The sequence below is a fragment of the Cololabis saira genome, chromosome 4 (assembly GCF_033807715.1).
Source record: "Cololabis saira isolate AMF1-May2022 chromosome 4, fColSai1.1, whole genome shotgun sequence".
In the NCBI taxonomy this organism is placed as follows: domain Eukaryota; kingdom Metazoa; phylum Chordata; class Actinopteri; order Beloniformes; family Belonidae; genus Cololabis; species Cololabis saira.
Genome location: NC_084590.1, coordinates 9,300,779 through 9,313,929, shown reverse-complemented (window position 1 = coordinate 9,313,929; position 13,151 = coordinate 9,300,779). Strand labels below are relative to the sequence as shown.

The following is a 13,151-nucleotide window of genomic DNA, read 5'->3' as shown; positions in this document are numbered from 1 at the left end:
GTACTCTATGGGCAATCAGAACTATATGCTGAACTGCTGTTGACACTTGTGATAAACTAGAGAGTGCTGTACTTTTTAATACAGAACATATTAAAGAGTAAATCTGCACAGAGCACCTCAGGGCAGAGATCTGCAGCGACATTGCTCTCTGCAGGCAGATTTCCACCAGGTGAAGAAAACGCTTCCCATCAGAAACCCTGTGAGCAGCTATATCAGCTCTGCCCTCATAACAAATCAATTCACCTGTCAAAATGAACATCTAAGCCCAGAACCATGTCCTATTAGTCAAAATGCATTTTTATATACGCAGCAACATGATGCATGGAGAAACAGATATGGAAGAGAAAATTAAGGGAAAGAAATGGGACACTTGCATCACAGTAAAAGCAGAAAGGACAGGCTGACCTTCTTGTCTCAACACACGCAAACACAGAAACGGCTATAAATCAGCTGAAGTCTGACACATCTGGAAGCTGCTCGGTGGGAAAGGCCAAATAGGAGAAAATTAAGGGGATATGGTTATCTTACAGTTGCACAACAGTGCAAGTTATACTGAAAGTACAGATAATGGATCAAGATAATTAAATACTATGTTAGGTTTAAACTTGAAGCAGAGGCCAGAAATGACTTCAATGTTCTGTCTGACTGGTGGTTACATGATTCAAAACCCTTACTATTAAATGTCCTTCATGACCAAAAAAGTGCATATAAAAGTAAATCTGAAGGTTGGAGTTGAGCATCTATCTCCCTGCAACAGTCCAATGACCAAAACGGGGTACGAGCTAATGCTTGGCAAAACAGGTTCTGTTCAATGTGTGTTACTTTTTGGAAGAAAGAGTGCAAGTCAATATACTCGTTTTTTGTCCAAAGGACTCTGGGATGACTTTGTTTGAATTGGCACCACCACATGAGCAAGAGCTGAACTAGTTCTACATCGTCAGTGGAGGGCCAGAGTTGAGGCTCGTACAGAACTGAGACGGGTTGCAGTTTCTCGGTTGGAGGCTGGCCCCAAAAGAGAGTCCATCCCTAATGACCCCCATGCTAAAATGTCCAACTTTAGAGCTAGTGGCCCGTCCAGGGATGATGGATAGAGATGTAAGCATTATATGATCTAATAATCTGAAGATAAGAATAACAACCCTCAGTATATATGCAAAGGCTTGATGGAAACAAAGATGCAGACTATAGAAGTGAAGCTTCAACTGGCATGAAACCTGATTCAGTTGGACTTTTTTGGACTCAATTTTACTTTAGCATTTTCATGAGATGTTGGGCTGAAGTGAGGTGTTTGTCATACTCCCTATACTACCTTTCAAGTACTGTTAGTCTTCTTGGACTTACATGGGAAGTTGTATGCGAAGCAGGCCTGGGCAGCTATTAACCACTCCGCTCGTGTCTCACAGAAGATGGCGATGTTGGTTTTGGGCCGTTGCCCCAACGCTGCCAAACCACTGCCCAGCTGAACTGCTGCAGTCAGAGCTTCCTTGTAGGAGAGCCACTGGTACTCACCCAGAACTACCTGAAGGGATTGGGGGAGAGAGACGATGGGTGAGGGTTGAGAGGAAAAAAAGAGTGCTTATGAGTAATGGAGGCCAAAGTATGAGTAGAGAGATACATGTGCTCTGTATTGACCTAACCCCTAACATTTAAGCCAGGAGCCTCCCACTCTTTCTCTCTTCGTGTCAAAACAAATGTCTGCTGCATGCCATTTTCAACCACTTCATTTTTCAAGTCATCATTTGGCATTATATCCCTTTCCCCCTAGACCTGTGCCTTATCTACCTACCTACATATTAGATAGAAGATCTAGATAAATATCTGTTCTCTATCTATTTAACGACAAGATCGTGCAAAGCCACATTCTGCACACATTGCACATGCAATGCTGAAGAAGACCAGGATGCAAGGACTGGCCTGCCTGCAGTGCTGAATGGTCCCCAGCAGAAAATGCGAGTGCAACGAAAACAAAAGTTGTGACAACTCTGAGCTGCAGAAAGAATGGGACAAAACGACACTTTAAACTCTTCATCACTTGGTATCCTCAACAGCAGAACACCTTTTAAATGTTGTGAGAAAAATCACAACATTATAAAGAGGATGAAGTCTTACTGTGACAATTTTTGTGAAATATCTTGCAGACTTGATATGCAAACGTGGATTTATTTTGACAAATTGAATAAAGTCGACAAGGAAAAAACAAAACTTCAATATCTTGAGTTTATACTGTCGGCAAAGTCAAGGTAAATCTAATCACATTTATAGTCATTACATTTACTATGATTAATTAATTGAGTGTTTTTTTTGTTTTGTTTTTTACTTTTGCCAGTTCTACCACCTCCTCTATTATAATCCTCATGCTGCAGCATGTAATGGACAAGACAATCCAGAAACTTCCTACATCAACCAGCGAGGTTATAGCGACTCCTATTGGCTGATGAGTGCTGGTGCACAGAAACAGACAAAGTGACACAAAGTAATGACAAATGTTTCCCATTCGCTGGGAATAATATCCTGCAAATAAAGAGTTAAGCTATTTACTCTTGCACTAATAACTGTTTCAACAAGAGGGTGTAAATGGATCAGCAGAATTAGGCTGGTGGGATTAGTGTTGTAAATCAGAGGTAAGAAAACTGCATTTCAAAGTCTGAAAGTGAAAGTTTGAAAATCAAGTGAAGGAGAAGCAATAATTCAAACCATCTACCGGTAATTTGAATTTAGAAAATGCCCCTTTTATTTATTATTATTTTAATTCACACAATTAATTTAATGCCTGGTATAAAAATGCAGTTCCCACCACTGAGCTTACTGATAACTTGCCTAGTGACAGAAAAAAATAAAAAAAATAATAATGTGCTATACAACACTGCTGTATACTAAAATGATGTCTAACATCACATTGGTGTTCCTTCATTATGATAAAGACCAGCCCTGCAGTGGAGGGGCTTTTTCCCATGTGGACCAGCATCTGTAAAAGCTCACGAGGGTAAAGAATCTGGTCTTAGAAATACAGTTAATACATTGCTCATCAGTTGTTTTGGGAAAGGATTCCAAAGAACATGTGTATATTCTCTTAAGCTCAATAACAAGTGCAAGAAAAACTAAATCTTCCTAACATCGTTGATGATTTGCAGGACCTAGTCATAGAGAGATGGTACTGTAAATCAGACTATCCTTCATTTTTGTTGACGCTCATCCTACACCACCACCACGCAATCAATCAAAACTAATTGTCTAGTAAGTTCTATTTAAGCTTAGATTTATTAAACAAGTCCACACTACTCATTACACAACAGATAATACTACATGTGTCAGCAGATGTAAACTGCTTTTTTTGTATATTTCAAATTGAACATCATTTCAGGTATGTTATTCTGAGTGCCTCCTTCACAGCCGGCCATACTGCATCAGAACAATAGAGGTTTTGTTGTGCAATGTCTGTAAATCCTACTCATTAAACCTTTAAGAGACAGTTATTGTATGAAAGTGATCAAAAATAGGCCTTTTCGGTATCTTGCAATGCTTTTAATACTAATTTTCCCTTTAATATTTTTCTTTGACTACCTTTAATACTCTTCAATATTACAATATTATTCAGCTTTCACATCCACAATCACTTTGTACCTTCTTGAAGACTTTCCCATTGCTCTGTCGCTCATCTTCCTCGCTGATCACCTCCCTGGTCCCGAGACAGTCTTTGTCAGGGAACCTGGTGGCAGCGTATTCAAACATCTTATCCAGAGTATCCACTCCCGGGTGCATGGACACAGCGAGCCTCTTGGTTGCGCTCACTGCTCTGTACGGCCCCTCTGGACGTCCCTGGACGGAGCGAGCCTTTGCTCTCTTGGCTCGCTCCTCCTCCGAACCATAGACGCCTCCATCAGTTCTGGAGGCCCAGCTGAGGAGGTAGGAAGGCAGAAAGGTGATGATAGTATAGGTCCACACCATAAGGTGGAAGAGGAGCAGCAACATGGGGTTTAAGTCCTCTTTCAGCTTCATTTTGGTGAAGGTGTGAGATGCAGGGATGATGGGGTGTGGAGGAAAATACCACTGCTGCCCTCTCCTTTTTGAACTCCCCTTTAGCAATAAAATGTCCACTGGTCCACAGCACCCCTACAAAATAAATAACATTAACCTTTTAGAGTTAGAGCAACAACTTGTATACAACCTGTCTCAAATGTAACATAAAACCACCTGAGGTTTTGCAACTTATTCAAAAAACAAAACATTTTGTCACATGTAGAGATGCACCAATTGATCAGCTGGTGATCACAATAGTCTGATTTTTATCAGAAAGTCTCTTATCCGTATCAGCCAATATAGGGTGCCGATAATACCTGACTTTGTTTTTTTTTTCAGTACATGTCATATGCCCATCTTTGAAAATATTTATCTCATCTAAATTGAGGTGAAGAGGTAATAGTAAATCAATCAGCTTAGAAGCATAAAATACAAGGAAAACCCATTGTTTCCCCACATCACACAGGCGTAGATCCTGGGGAGCATGTTGCGAAAGCTTTTCACTTTCAGCACAGAACAGAAAATTAAAGAAATTTGTATAGCCTGTAAGGCAAAAAAAAAAAAAAAAAAATGAGTGAAGCAAAAGTAACCAAAACATTTGAGAGAATTGGAGATTGGAGAACAGAGTCTGTAACATCCGCTGTCTTTCATTTAGACTAAGGTAATGTATGCAGTTGATTACAGGTCTATGGAAGAAAATCAGAGGTGGCAGAGAACATTGCAACCAGAGCATGTCTGGTCACGTGTTCTGCAGCACTCAGACTGCAGAGGACATGTGGTGACACACCAGGTTTCCTTCTCTGGAACTTCACCCACACTGATGAGGGAAACATGAGCACAGCACATCAATGCCACCCACTGTTAATATCAAAAACAGCTCAAATTTAAACAAACGGGAGGGTTGGGGGTGTGAGAACAAAGCAAGAAACAATGAGCACATAAGGCATATCTGAGTGAGCATAAGTGGATAGGGGAGATGTGGTGTAAATGTTTCAATACATTTCAGAGCTGCAATTGAGACAATATCTTTGGAGATGCAAAGACTAACAACAATCTATTCATGTATCTTATTATCATGCCCACTTGATCCTGTTCAGAATATGGGTTGCTGTTGGAGCCTATCCCACTCTGGTCACAGGTCATACAGAGACAAGTGAGAAATAACCATGTACTCTCACACTCAAACTCAGAAAACTGTTAATTATTAATCAAGCAAACATGCTTTTTTTTATTTTGGACTATGGAAGGAAGTTGGCATACCCAGAGAAAACTCATGCCAACCAATAACTAGTGAACGGTTTGGGAGCTGTCCAGAGTTCTGAACAGAGCTAAACATTAAGGTTATCTCATCAAGCTTCCAACTAGTTCAAGATGTTTCCAGCTATTAAAGGATTTGCAATGAATTTAGTAACATTATTCAGAAAATAAAAAGCTGTCTTATCAAAAAGCGAAGGTATTGTTGAAACATAATACTTGAGTTGACGCAGCCATCAGCTAATAACGGCACTTGGAAAAATAACAAAACAAAATATGTGGACCATTATTATACTCCATTGAAGAAAGAAAAATCCAAAGTCTATGCAGCAGACACGTTTGGATTATGACGAAAGCAGATGGCTGTCTGATACAGTATATATATATATGCTATATATATATATATGTATATGCTTAGGGTATCAACTTAATCTAACTGCAGAAAAAAGGACAGTTTGGACATTAGAACTACGGTATAAAGGGAAACATTTTGTCACGGTAAGTAACTAATGATTCCAGTATCAATACCAACGGCAACAATACATGTTCTTTCTAACAGATTTGACTGTTGTGTCTTTATTCTGCCATCACTCTGAATGGGCAATATCTTGAATGGACTGTCAACTAACTGGCTGAAGATATTGAATGGTTCTGTTTTTTATTGCTTTGTCAGTGTTTTTTTTTTTGTATTTATTTATTACTTTTATTATTATTTTTGGGGCTCAGACAATTAATTTGCTTAGCTGTGTTATGAGTAAACTTTGCCACTACTCTGCTATCCGAGAGGTTCATATTGCCGTTAAATATGGACTCATCATATCTGACAGTCCCAGTATGCAAAAACTAACATCTAACATGCAAATGATATCACAAACACACAGTCCACTTTAGCTGAAGGAATTAATTATTAATTCATACGGAGGGAGAGGCTCATAAAGCAGCAATTTGTTAAACTGCTCACTTTACAGACATAAATGTCTTTTACTTTGACTCTCCCCACTTCCCTCCCGTATGCTCTCATCCGTCAGCTGTCCCTTTAACGCTCATAAATAAATGAAAAGAATTTACCAGCAGTGCTCTCCCATCCTACCATCTGCTCCCTGTGGGATACGGCCTCCTGACTGTGAAACACTGTTTGTCTAGCTGGGGTCTTGTTAGCCAGCCAGGACTTCTTTTTTCACTGCAGGATGCTACAACTTTCCAGTGCTTACTGAATCCCACTGGAGCGCACATTTTACCCAATCACCTTGTATTACCGCTGTGTGCATTTCTCCCTCTCTCTCTTTTAATAAATTAAGTTGTTGTCAACAGAAAAAGAGGCCAAAAGACTGTGGCTGAGTCCAGAGGAAAACACTCAACAGACTTGGATGCTGGCAGAATTCAACTTATTCCACTGTTGCTTCATTGAAATTATAAAACAGGTATTATGTCAGCAGCAAAAGACTAAGAGGCTGAAAAAACAGCTTTGAATATGCACAACTTTTTTCTCCACCGTCTCCTGCCAAGCATTAAATAACATACTGATCTTAACTTTAACAATAAACTGAATTAAGCTTCCTTCTACAGACTGATTTTGTTTCATATGGTGGGGCTGGAACAAAGTAATGAGCAGCCACATCGGTAGTAACATCACAAGGCAATAAATACTGTATAGTGGCTGTAAGAATTGTATATAAAATGAGGATGTCAAACAACATGGTGTCGTATAATTGTGAGAGAGACAGATAAGAAAGAAGAACAAAGCTGAGATAAGTCGTGAGACTTCAGTAACATGTAAACTCAGTAGTCTTTTGGTTTGTAAAAGAGTATGTGACACAATTTAAACAACCACAGCACTGGTTTTAAAATGTGTAGTCGCATCGCATCACAAAGATCCAGTGGCGTGGGTGACACACAAACATCAAATAAACAGTTATGAGTCACGCTGCAGCAACAAGGAGACTTATAAAGCAAACAAAAACAAAACAACTACATTGATACATGCTCTCAACTACTGTCTTTGCCCTTACAAAAAATACATTTCACTTTAGATTGCTGTCGGAGTGTTGAATTTTCACAAGAAGAAAGCCAGGATAGACCTGTTAGCATGAACGGGAGGTGATCTTGATAACTGTAGCTCTGTTGGTGATTCACTGGAAGTAGCTGGCCCTGCGTTGGCAGCTCAGACACACAGCAGCAAGCTGGAGAGGAAAGTGAGCCTTCATTGAACAAATCCTCCTCCTGCAGGTCAGTAAAGACTGTTGTATATACAAACAGCTGAGCCGAGATCCTGATCTGAGCCTACTTTTGGATCGTCTGTTCCTTGTCCAGCGAGTAAAGGAATGCTTGACTAAGTTACAGTGAGTTTGTATTTGTGCCCCCTAACACCACATGGGTTGTAATGGAAGAAAGCAGGATGGCACCGCTGTCTCTGGGGGAAGCCCCGGGGGTTTGGAGGTCCCAGACATGGGGACACTTCTGTAAGGATTCAGACCAAATGGGAACTGCAGTCTGCTGGTACTTGGAGGCACTAGCTCAGGTCTTTTGTTCAAAGTCCATGTGCTTAGGACTTTCACTTTAACATGCAAGCCTCATTCTGTGCCAATACCAATCCATACCCCAAAACCCCAAGAATTGTTGTTGTGGGACAATGATGTCTACTGTGTAAATTATGTCTTTTCCCAAGTGGAAAACATTCAAGACAGTTGTCAATCTCCCCAGGAGTGCATGCCCCAGCAAGTCGACCGCAAGGTCAGACCATGCAATGTTCAGAAATACACACAAAAAAACCCCAACAGCTATGTCTCAGACCAGGCCTTACTGAGCAGGTGCATGACACCACAACTTTGGTTTGTTTGGAAGGATCGTCAGGAGAAAACCTTTTCCGTCTGCAAAGAAAACATGTCCTGCGATTCAAAAAACCACATCTGAGCAAACTGCAAGTCTTTGGAACAGTGTCTTACAGACATAAAGACAATCAACGTGGAGTTGTTTTGCCTTAAAGCCCAGTGGGATGTTGGATTAAAACCAAGCAGCATTCCAGCAGAAAACAACTAATACCCACTGTCAAGCATGGTTGTGACAGGATGCTGATTTGGACTTGCTTTGCAGCCAGTGGACCTGGGCACCTTGCAGTCATTAACTTGATTATGAACTCCACTCTAAACTTCAGTGTTCTTGATTTAATATGAGGCCATCTAATCTGAAATTGCTTGAAACTGGGTCATTTATCTGAAATTGGGACAATTACCTGAAGCACATCAGCAAATCATGAGCAAAAGCCCAAAAACCTTAATGAACTGAAGCAATATGACAGAGAAAAATAGGGCAAATATTCCTCACAACAATGTGCCATACGGATTAGGTCATAGAGAAAACAACTACTTTAAGTGAATGCTGTGGTTGAACTATTGGGATATTTAGTGTTTCCAAAATGTTTAGTTATTTATGAATCTTTGTTAAATAAATAATGGGACAGTGTAAAAAAGGGATATATGTTGCTGTTCATATGAAGTTGAATTTGCCTAATGCTTAGACCCACTACAGTCAGCTGACTTTGGATATAGTTTCACAAAAAAACAACAACATACGATTTACAAGGACTTATTCCCTTTTGCACATGAATAATACTCACATTTTATAGACAGGGGCAAAACAAAGACCTGTAAACTATTTATTTAAAAATCTATTGGGGGGAAAGAACATTTTAGCAAGCCCACTCTAATCTCCTATGTGTGGTAAGTGAATGATTCTCTTTACGCAACTACCAGGTGGTTTGCAGTTAGCCTCCACACGCTGAATTAATTGAATAAAACTGTGGCATGGCCTACGTAGTGGTGGGGTGAGCAGACATGTGAGCGTGCCCCGCGTATGTGATGGAATCATTGCTTCCTCAAGAGACTGTGTGAATGGGGTCTTTTGTGTGCAGATGTTGTCGTGCTGACACCCACTCAGCTGAGCAGGCAGTCTGTCGTCCTGCAGAAACTTCAACATGGCCATTGTGGAGAAAACTATGAAGCAACACAGGACTGTCGCAGAGGTCAGACTGTGGCTGCGTCTGTGCCTGAGCGTAGGTGTGTCAAGAGAAAGAGGAGAAGTGCTGTCCAGTATGTGGTGCGTATATGTGGTCAGGCGGCGGGGGCGTCGCAGGACAGACCAGCTTATGCCAAATAGTGACATAATCGAAAGCTCTCAACACAACTGCAGTGTTTTAATTGTGATTTCATTAACTGAGAAAGCATAAAATGGAATTGTGTGGATTATGCGGATAAAAGTGCAGCTTTACTCTGCTTTTGTGTGCACAAACTGGTGGCAGACATGCCTGTCACCAACCTCTCTGCTGTAAGGCTCTTAAAGCCTCTAAACTGGATCTAACATTTTTTGCGCAAAAGCTACAAAAGCCCCTAAACATGTAAAACCTTAGATTAAGAGAGGCAAATCAATTTTTAAAAGCATTTGCACTGATTTTTCTTTTGAAATATTAAAATGTGTAAATTCCGATGAGCCTCATAATGCCATTCCAGAGCAGACATGTTGATTCCTGCCTCTCAAGTCTGACAAATCAGGCTTCTCAGGAGGAGGAATGTGTGTCTGTGTGCTTTCTAATCACATCGGACGATCCCTGAAAGACAACAGTGTCTCTGTCTGTTTGTATAAGACGACTCTAATGACCTCCATCATTTGATAAGTATTGCCACAGGCAAGTTTAAAAAAAAAATCATTAGAGTGGGAAGCAGGCCAGAGTTCAAAGTTAGACAAAAGGATTTACCAGAGTAAGATGTGGAGTTCTTGATTCAAATGTATCCCATTTGACTGTTTTTCATAACACGATAAAATTCACAGTAAACTGAATAATAAAATAATAATTAAAAAAAACTGCTGGTGTTAATACTGTTACTTTCAATACTTTAAAACTTCCTTTACTAAGACGTCCATGCCATAATATTATAGTGCAACAAATAGCCCTATTAATCCAGAATTAGTAAAGATAGACTAAATAACTTAAGAAAGGCAAAAGGCATTTAAAAAGTGTAATGTTGAGCCTTGTGGTGCTTTCATACAGGTCAGCCCCAGATGTTCCAGCAGCAGCATCCATGAGAATTATTAGCAAGTGTAAAGCACTCATCAATCACAACCATTTCCGGCCCAGAAACAACCCCCGACCACTTACAAACTCGACTTTCAAGTTATACAGGACAGGTCTAAACTCGTTTTACGTGGGAAATAAACTTCTTCTAATAGGCTTGTAAATTTGGAAGCCAACATAAAGATTAAAATGATGTTTAATTAGTTCCCCATGGTGCTCAGCCAGCGTTCGCCGGTTTGTTTTCATTTTTAATCTGTTGAATTTCATAATTAGGTCACACAAGTGAGTCTGTACTATGTCTCAGATGACAAGTCATTGCACCGTTCTGCATTCATCAACATGACTTGTATTTATAATTCTTTTTAAAACCAACGTTATTAAAGATGTGACTTTAAAAGGAAAAGTGTCTCCTTGCAGAGTCTCTTCTACCGCGTCTGTCCTCGCGCAAACTTACCTGCGGATCTGGCTCGCGCTGCTCTCTCTCACGCGCTCATCCTCACCGGCACCGGCTGCGTCTGCGCGCTCCCGCGGCCAAGGAGGCCGGAAGTGACCCGGCGTCGTGAACGTGCAGCGCGGAGCGGGTGGGGGCGGGGGGAGGAGTGTGTGTGTGTGTGTCATGGATGTGTGTATGGGGGGGGGGGGGGGGGGGGTGATGTGTTGTGATTGGACTCGCGGAGGTGGCGCGTGCGAGGGGCGGTGAGTTCACAGCCCCTCGAGGAGGACACATGGAAATACAATATTATACAATATTTGTTGGATAGCGTTTGTTTGGGCTCAGCTCTGAGATAAGCGTGTCAGTTTAGTCTGGACATGTCACCGTTGCCAGGTTACGGTGACATCCACGCCAGATAAGAGCTGACGCCTGTCCCCTCTGTTTTTATCTCCACTATAACTTCACATAGATAGATAGATAGTTAGATAGTTCTTTATTGTCATTATAACGTATGTACAACTAAATTAAAAGTGCTCTCCAGTCAGCGCATCATATATAAAAAAATAAAATAACTGAAAAATAATCCAATAAAATGTAATTTAAAATATAAACAAATAAATTAAATATATATATATATATATATATATATATATATATATATATATATATATATATATATATATATATATATATATATATATCTAGACACATTCACCCTTCCACATCAACACACGGGCCCCACAAGAACCTTCATCAGCATACGATCATTTTTGTTATTGTTATTACACATTAGCTTCTGTTTTTGTTAAGGGTTGTTATTGCTGTTGGATAAAAGCTGTGTTTGAGTCTGTTTGTCCTCGTTTTCATGAGTCTATCTCCTCCCAGATGGCAGCAGTTCAAACAGCGAGTGTCCGGGGTGTGAAGTGTCTTTTATTATATTTTGGGCCTTTTTCTGGCAACGGGAGTGGTGGAGGTGTTCCAGTGTGGAGAGAGGGCAGCCGGTGGTGATGACCCTCTGGAGGTGTTTCCTCTGAGCTGCTGTACAGCTGCTGGACCAGATGCAGATACAGTAGATCAGAATGCTCTCCATGGAGGCTCGGTAGAAGGACACCAGCAGCCTCTGTGTGATGTTCTCCCTCCTGAGGGAGAAATGTTGCATTTCAAAGTGAAGCAGCACTGTCACCTCTCGTCATTAAGGTCACCTGATTCAAGGTCACCTGACACTTGAATCAGGTGTGTTGGGGTAAATGGAGACCCACGGTGCGTCCGAAATGCCATACTAAACAGTATATACTCAAAAAGTATACATTAGTTCGTCACACTTTTGAGTAAATATCAGTAGTATGCATTCATTCGGACGTATGACATATACGTATCTGCACAGCACTTAGCAACCGAACACTGCTGCATTGCATTGTGGGAAGTTTCTGCTTAGTGTCCATCAGTCCCCATACTAATACATTTCTTCGGAATGAGTATGGATAGCGTATACTATTGTGTACGTACTAATGTTTCGGACGCACTAAAAAATCTCACACACTGTTTTTGCTACTCATAAGGGTGGAAGTATGGGATTTCCGACAGAGCACCAGTCTCCCTCTGCTGGAAAACCATGACTCCCACCATTCAACCTCACAGTCAGAGTATTTAAAATTAAAATAAAATAAAACTACATCATCATAGTACGTTTTCCATCACACTGTTCACCCAGGTTTCAGTCGTGCAACATTTCAGCATAATTATTGCCCCTGCGTGTCCCTTTGAAGCAACTCTGACAAACATCCAGCCTGGGTTTCAATCAGCTGGAATTAGTTCCTGTAATAGAAGTGTATTTAAGAATAGAGATGTAGCCCCGTCAACAGACACAGTTGCTGTCATTTACTTTAACTGACTATTGCTCAAATGTGCCAACATTTCACATTTTGAAGGTCCTTGTAATACTGGTATTGGGCCACCAAAGTAATCAAGAAAAGCACCTTTCAGGGCCCCCTGCACATGGAATTGGAGTTAAAGAGCCCAGCCTTATGTTTTTTAATCCCACAATACATTTAACATGATGTAGCATGGACCTGTCCAGGGTGAATCCCTGCCTCTCACCTGTAATGAGCTGGGATAGGCTCCAGCAGACCCCCGGGACCCTGTACAGGATTAAAATCGGTATAAAAGATGGATGGATGGATGGATGGATGATGTAGCCTGCCATAAAGCATGCCATAAAGCTCAGTTGGGCAGTAGGAAACACCTGGCGGGTGGTCTCTGCTAATCACTCTCACATGAACACAAATCATGTGAACACAACTCATTGTAACCTATCGAAATAAAAAAAATGTTGCTGCGACAACATTTGATGAAGTTGGAGATTACAAGAAAAAAACTTAGATG

The 13,151-nt window shown here is 40.8% G+C and overlaps 1 protein-coding gene across 1 annotated transcript in view; it reads right to left on the bottom strand.

Moving 5' to 3' along the window:
- Nucleotides 1-10,848, bottom strand: part of acsl3a (acyl-CoA synthetase long chain family member 3a) — a 33,503-nt gene extending 22,655 nt beyond the window's left edge. The window contains exons 1-3 of the mRNA XM_061718770.1: nucleotides 10,791-10,848; nucleotides 3,622-4,110; nucleotides 1,342-1,519 (exon numbers count right to left, since the gene is read on the bottom strand). Coding sequence (XP_061574754.1) covers nucleotides 1,342-1,519; nucleotides 3,622-3,996 — 553 coding nt within the window. The 5' untranslated portion in view covers nucleotides 3,997-4,110; nucleotides 10,791-10,848. The remainder of the gene's footprint in view (nucleotides 1-1,341; nucleotides 1,520-3,621; nucleotides 4,111-10,790) is intronic.
- Between the last annotated feature and the right edge of the window lie 2,303 nt (nucleotides 10,849-13,151).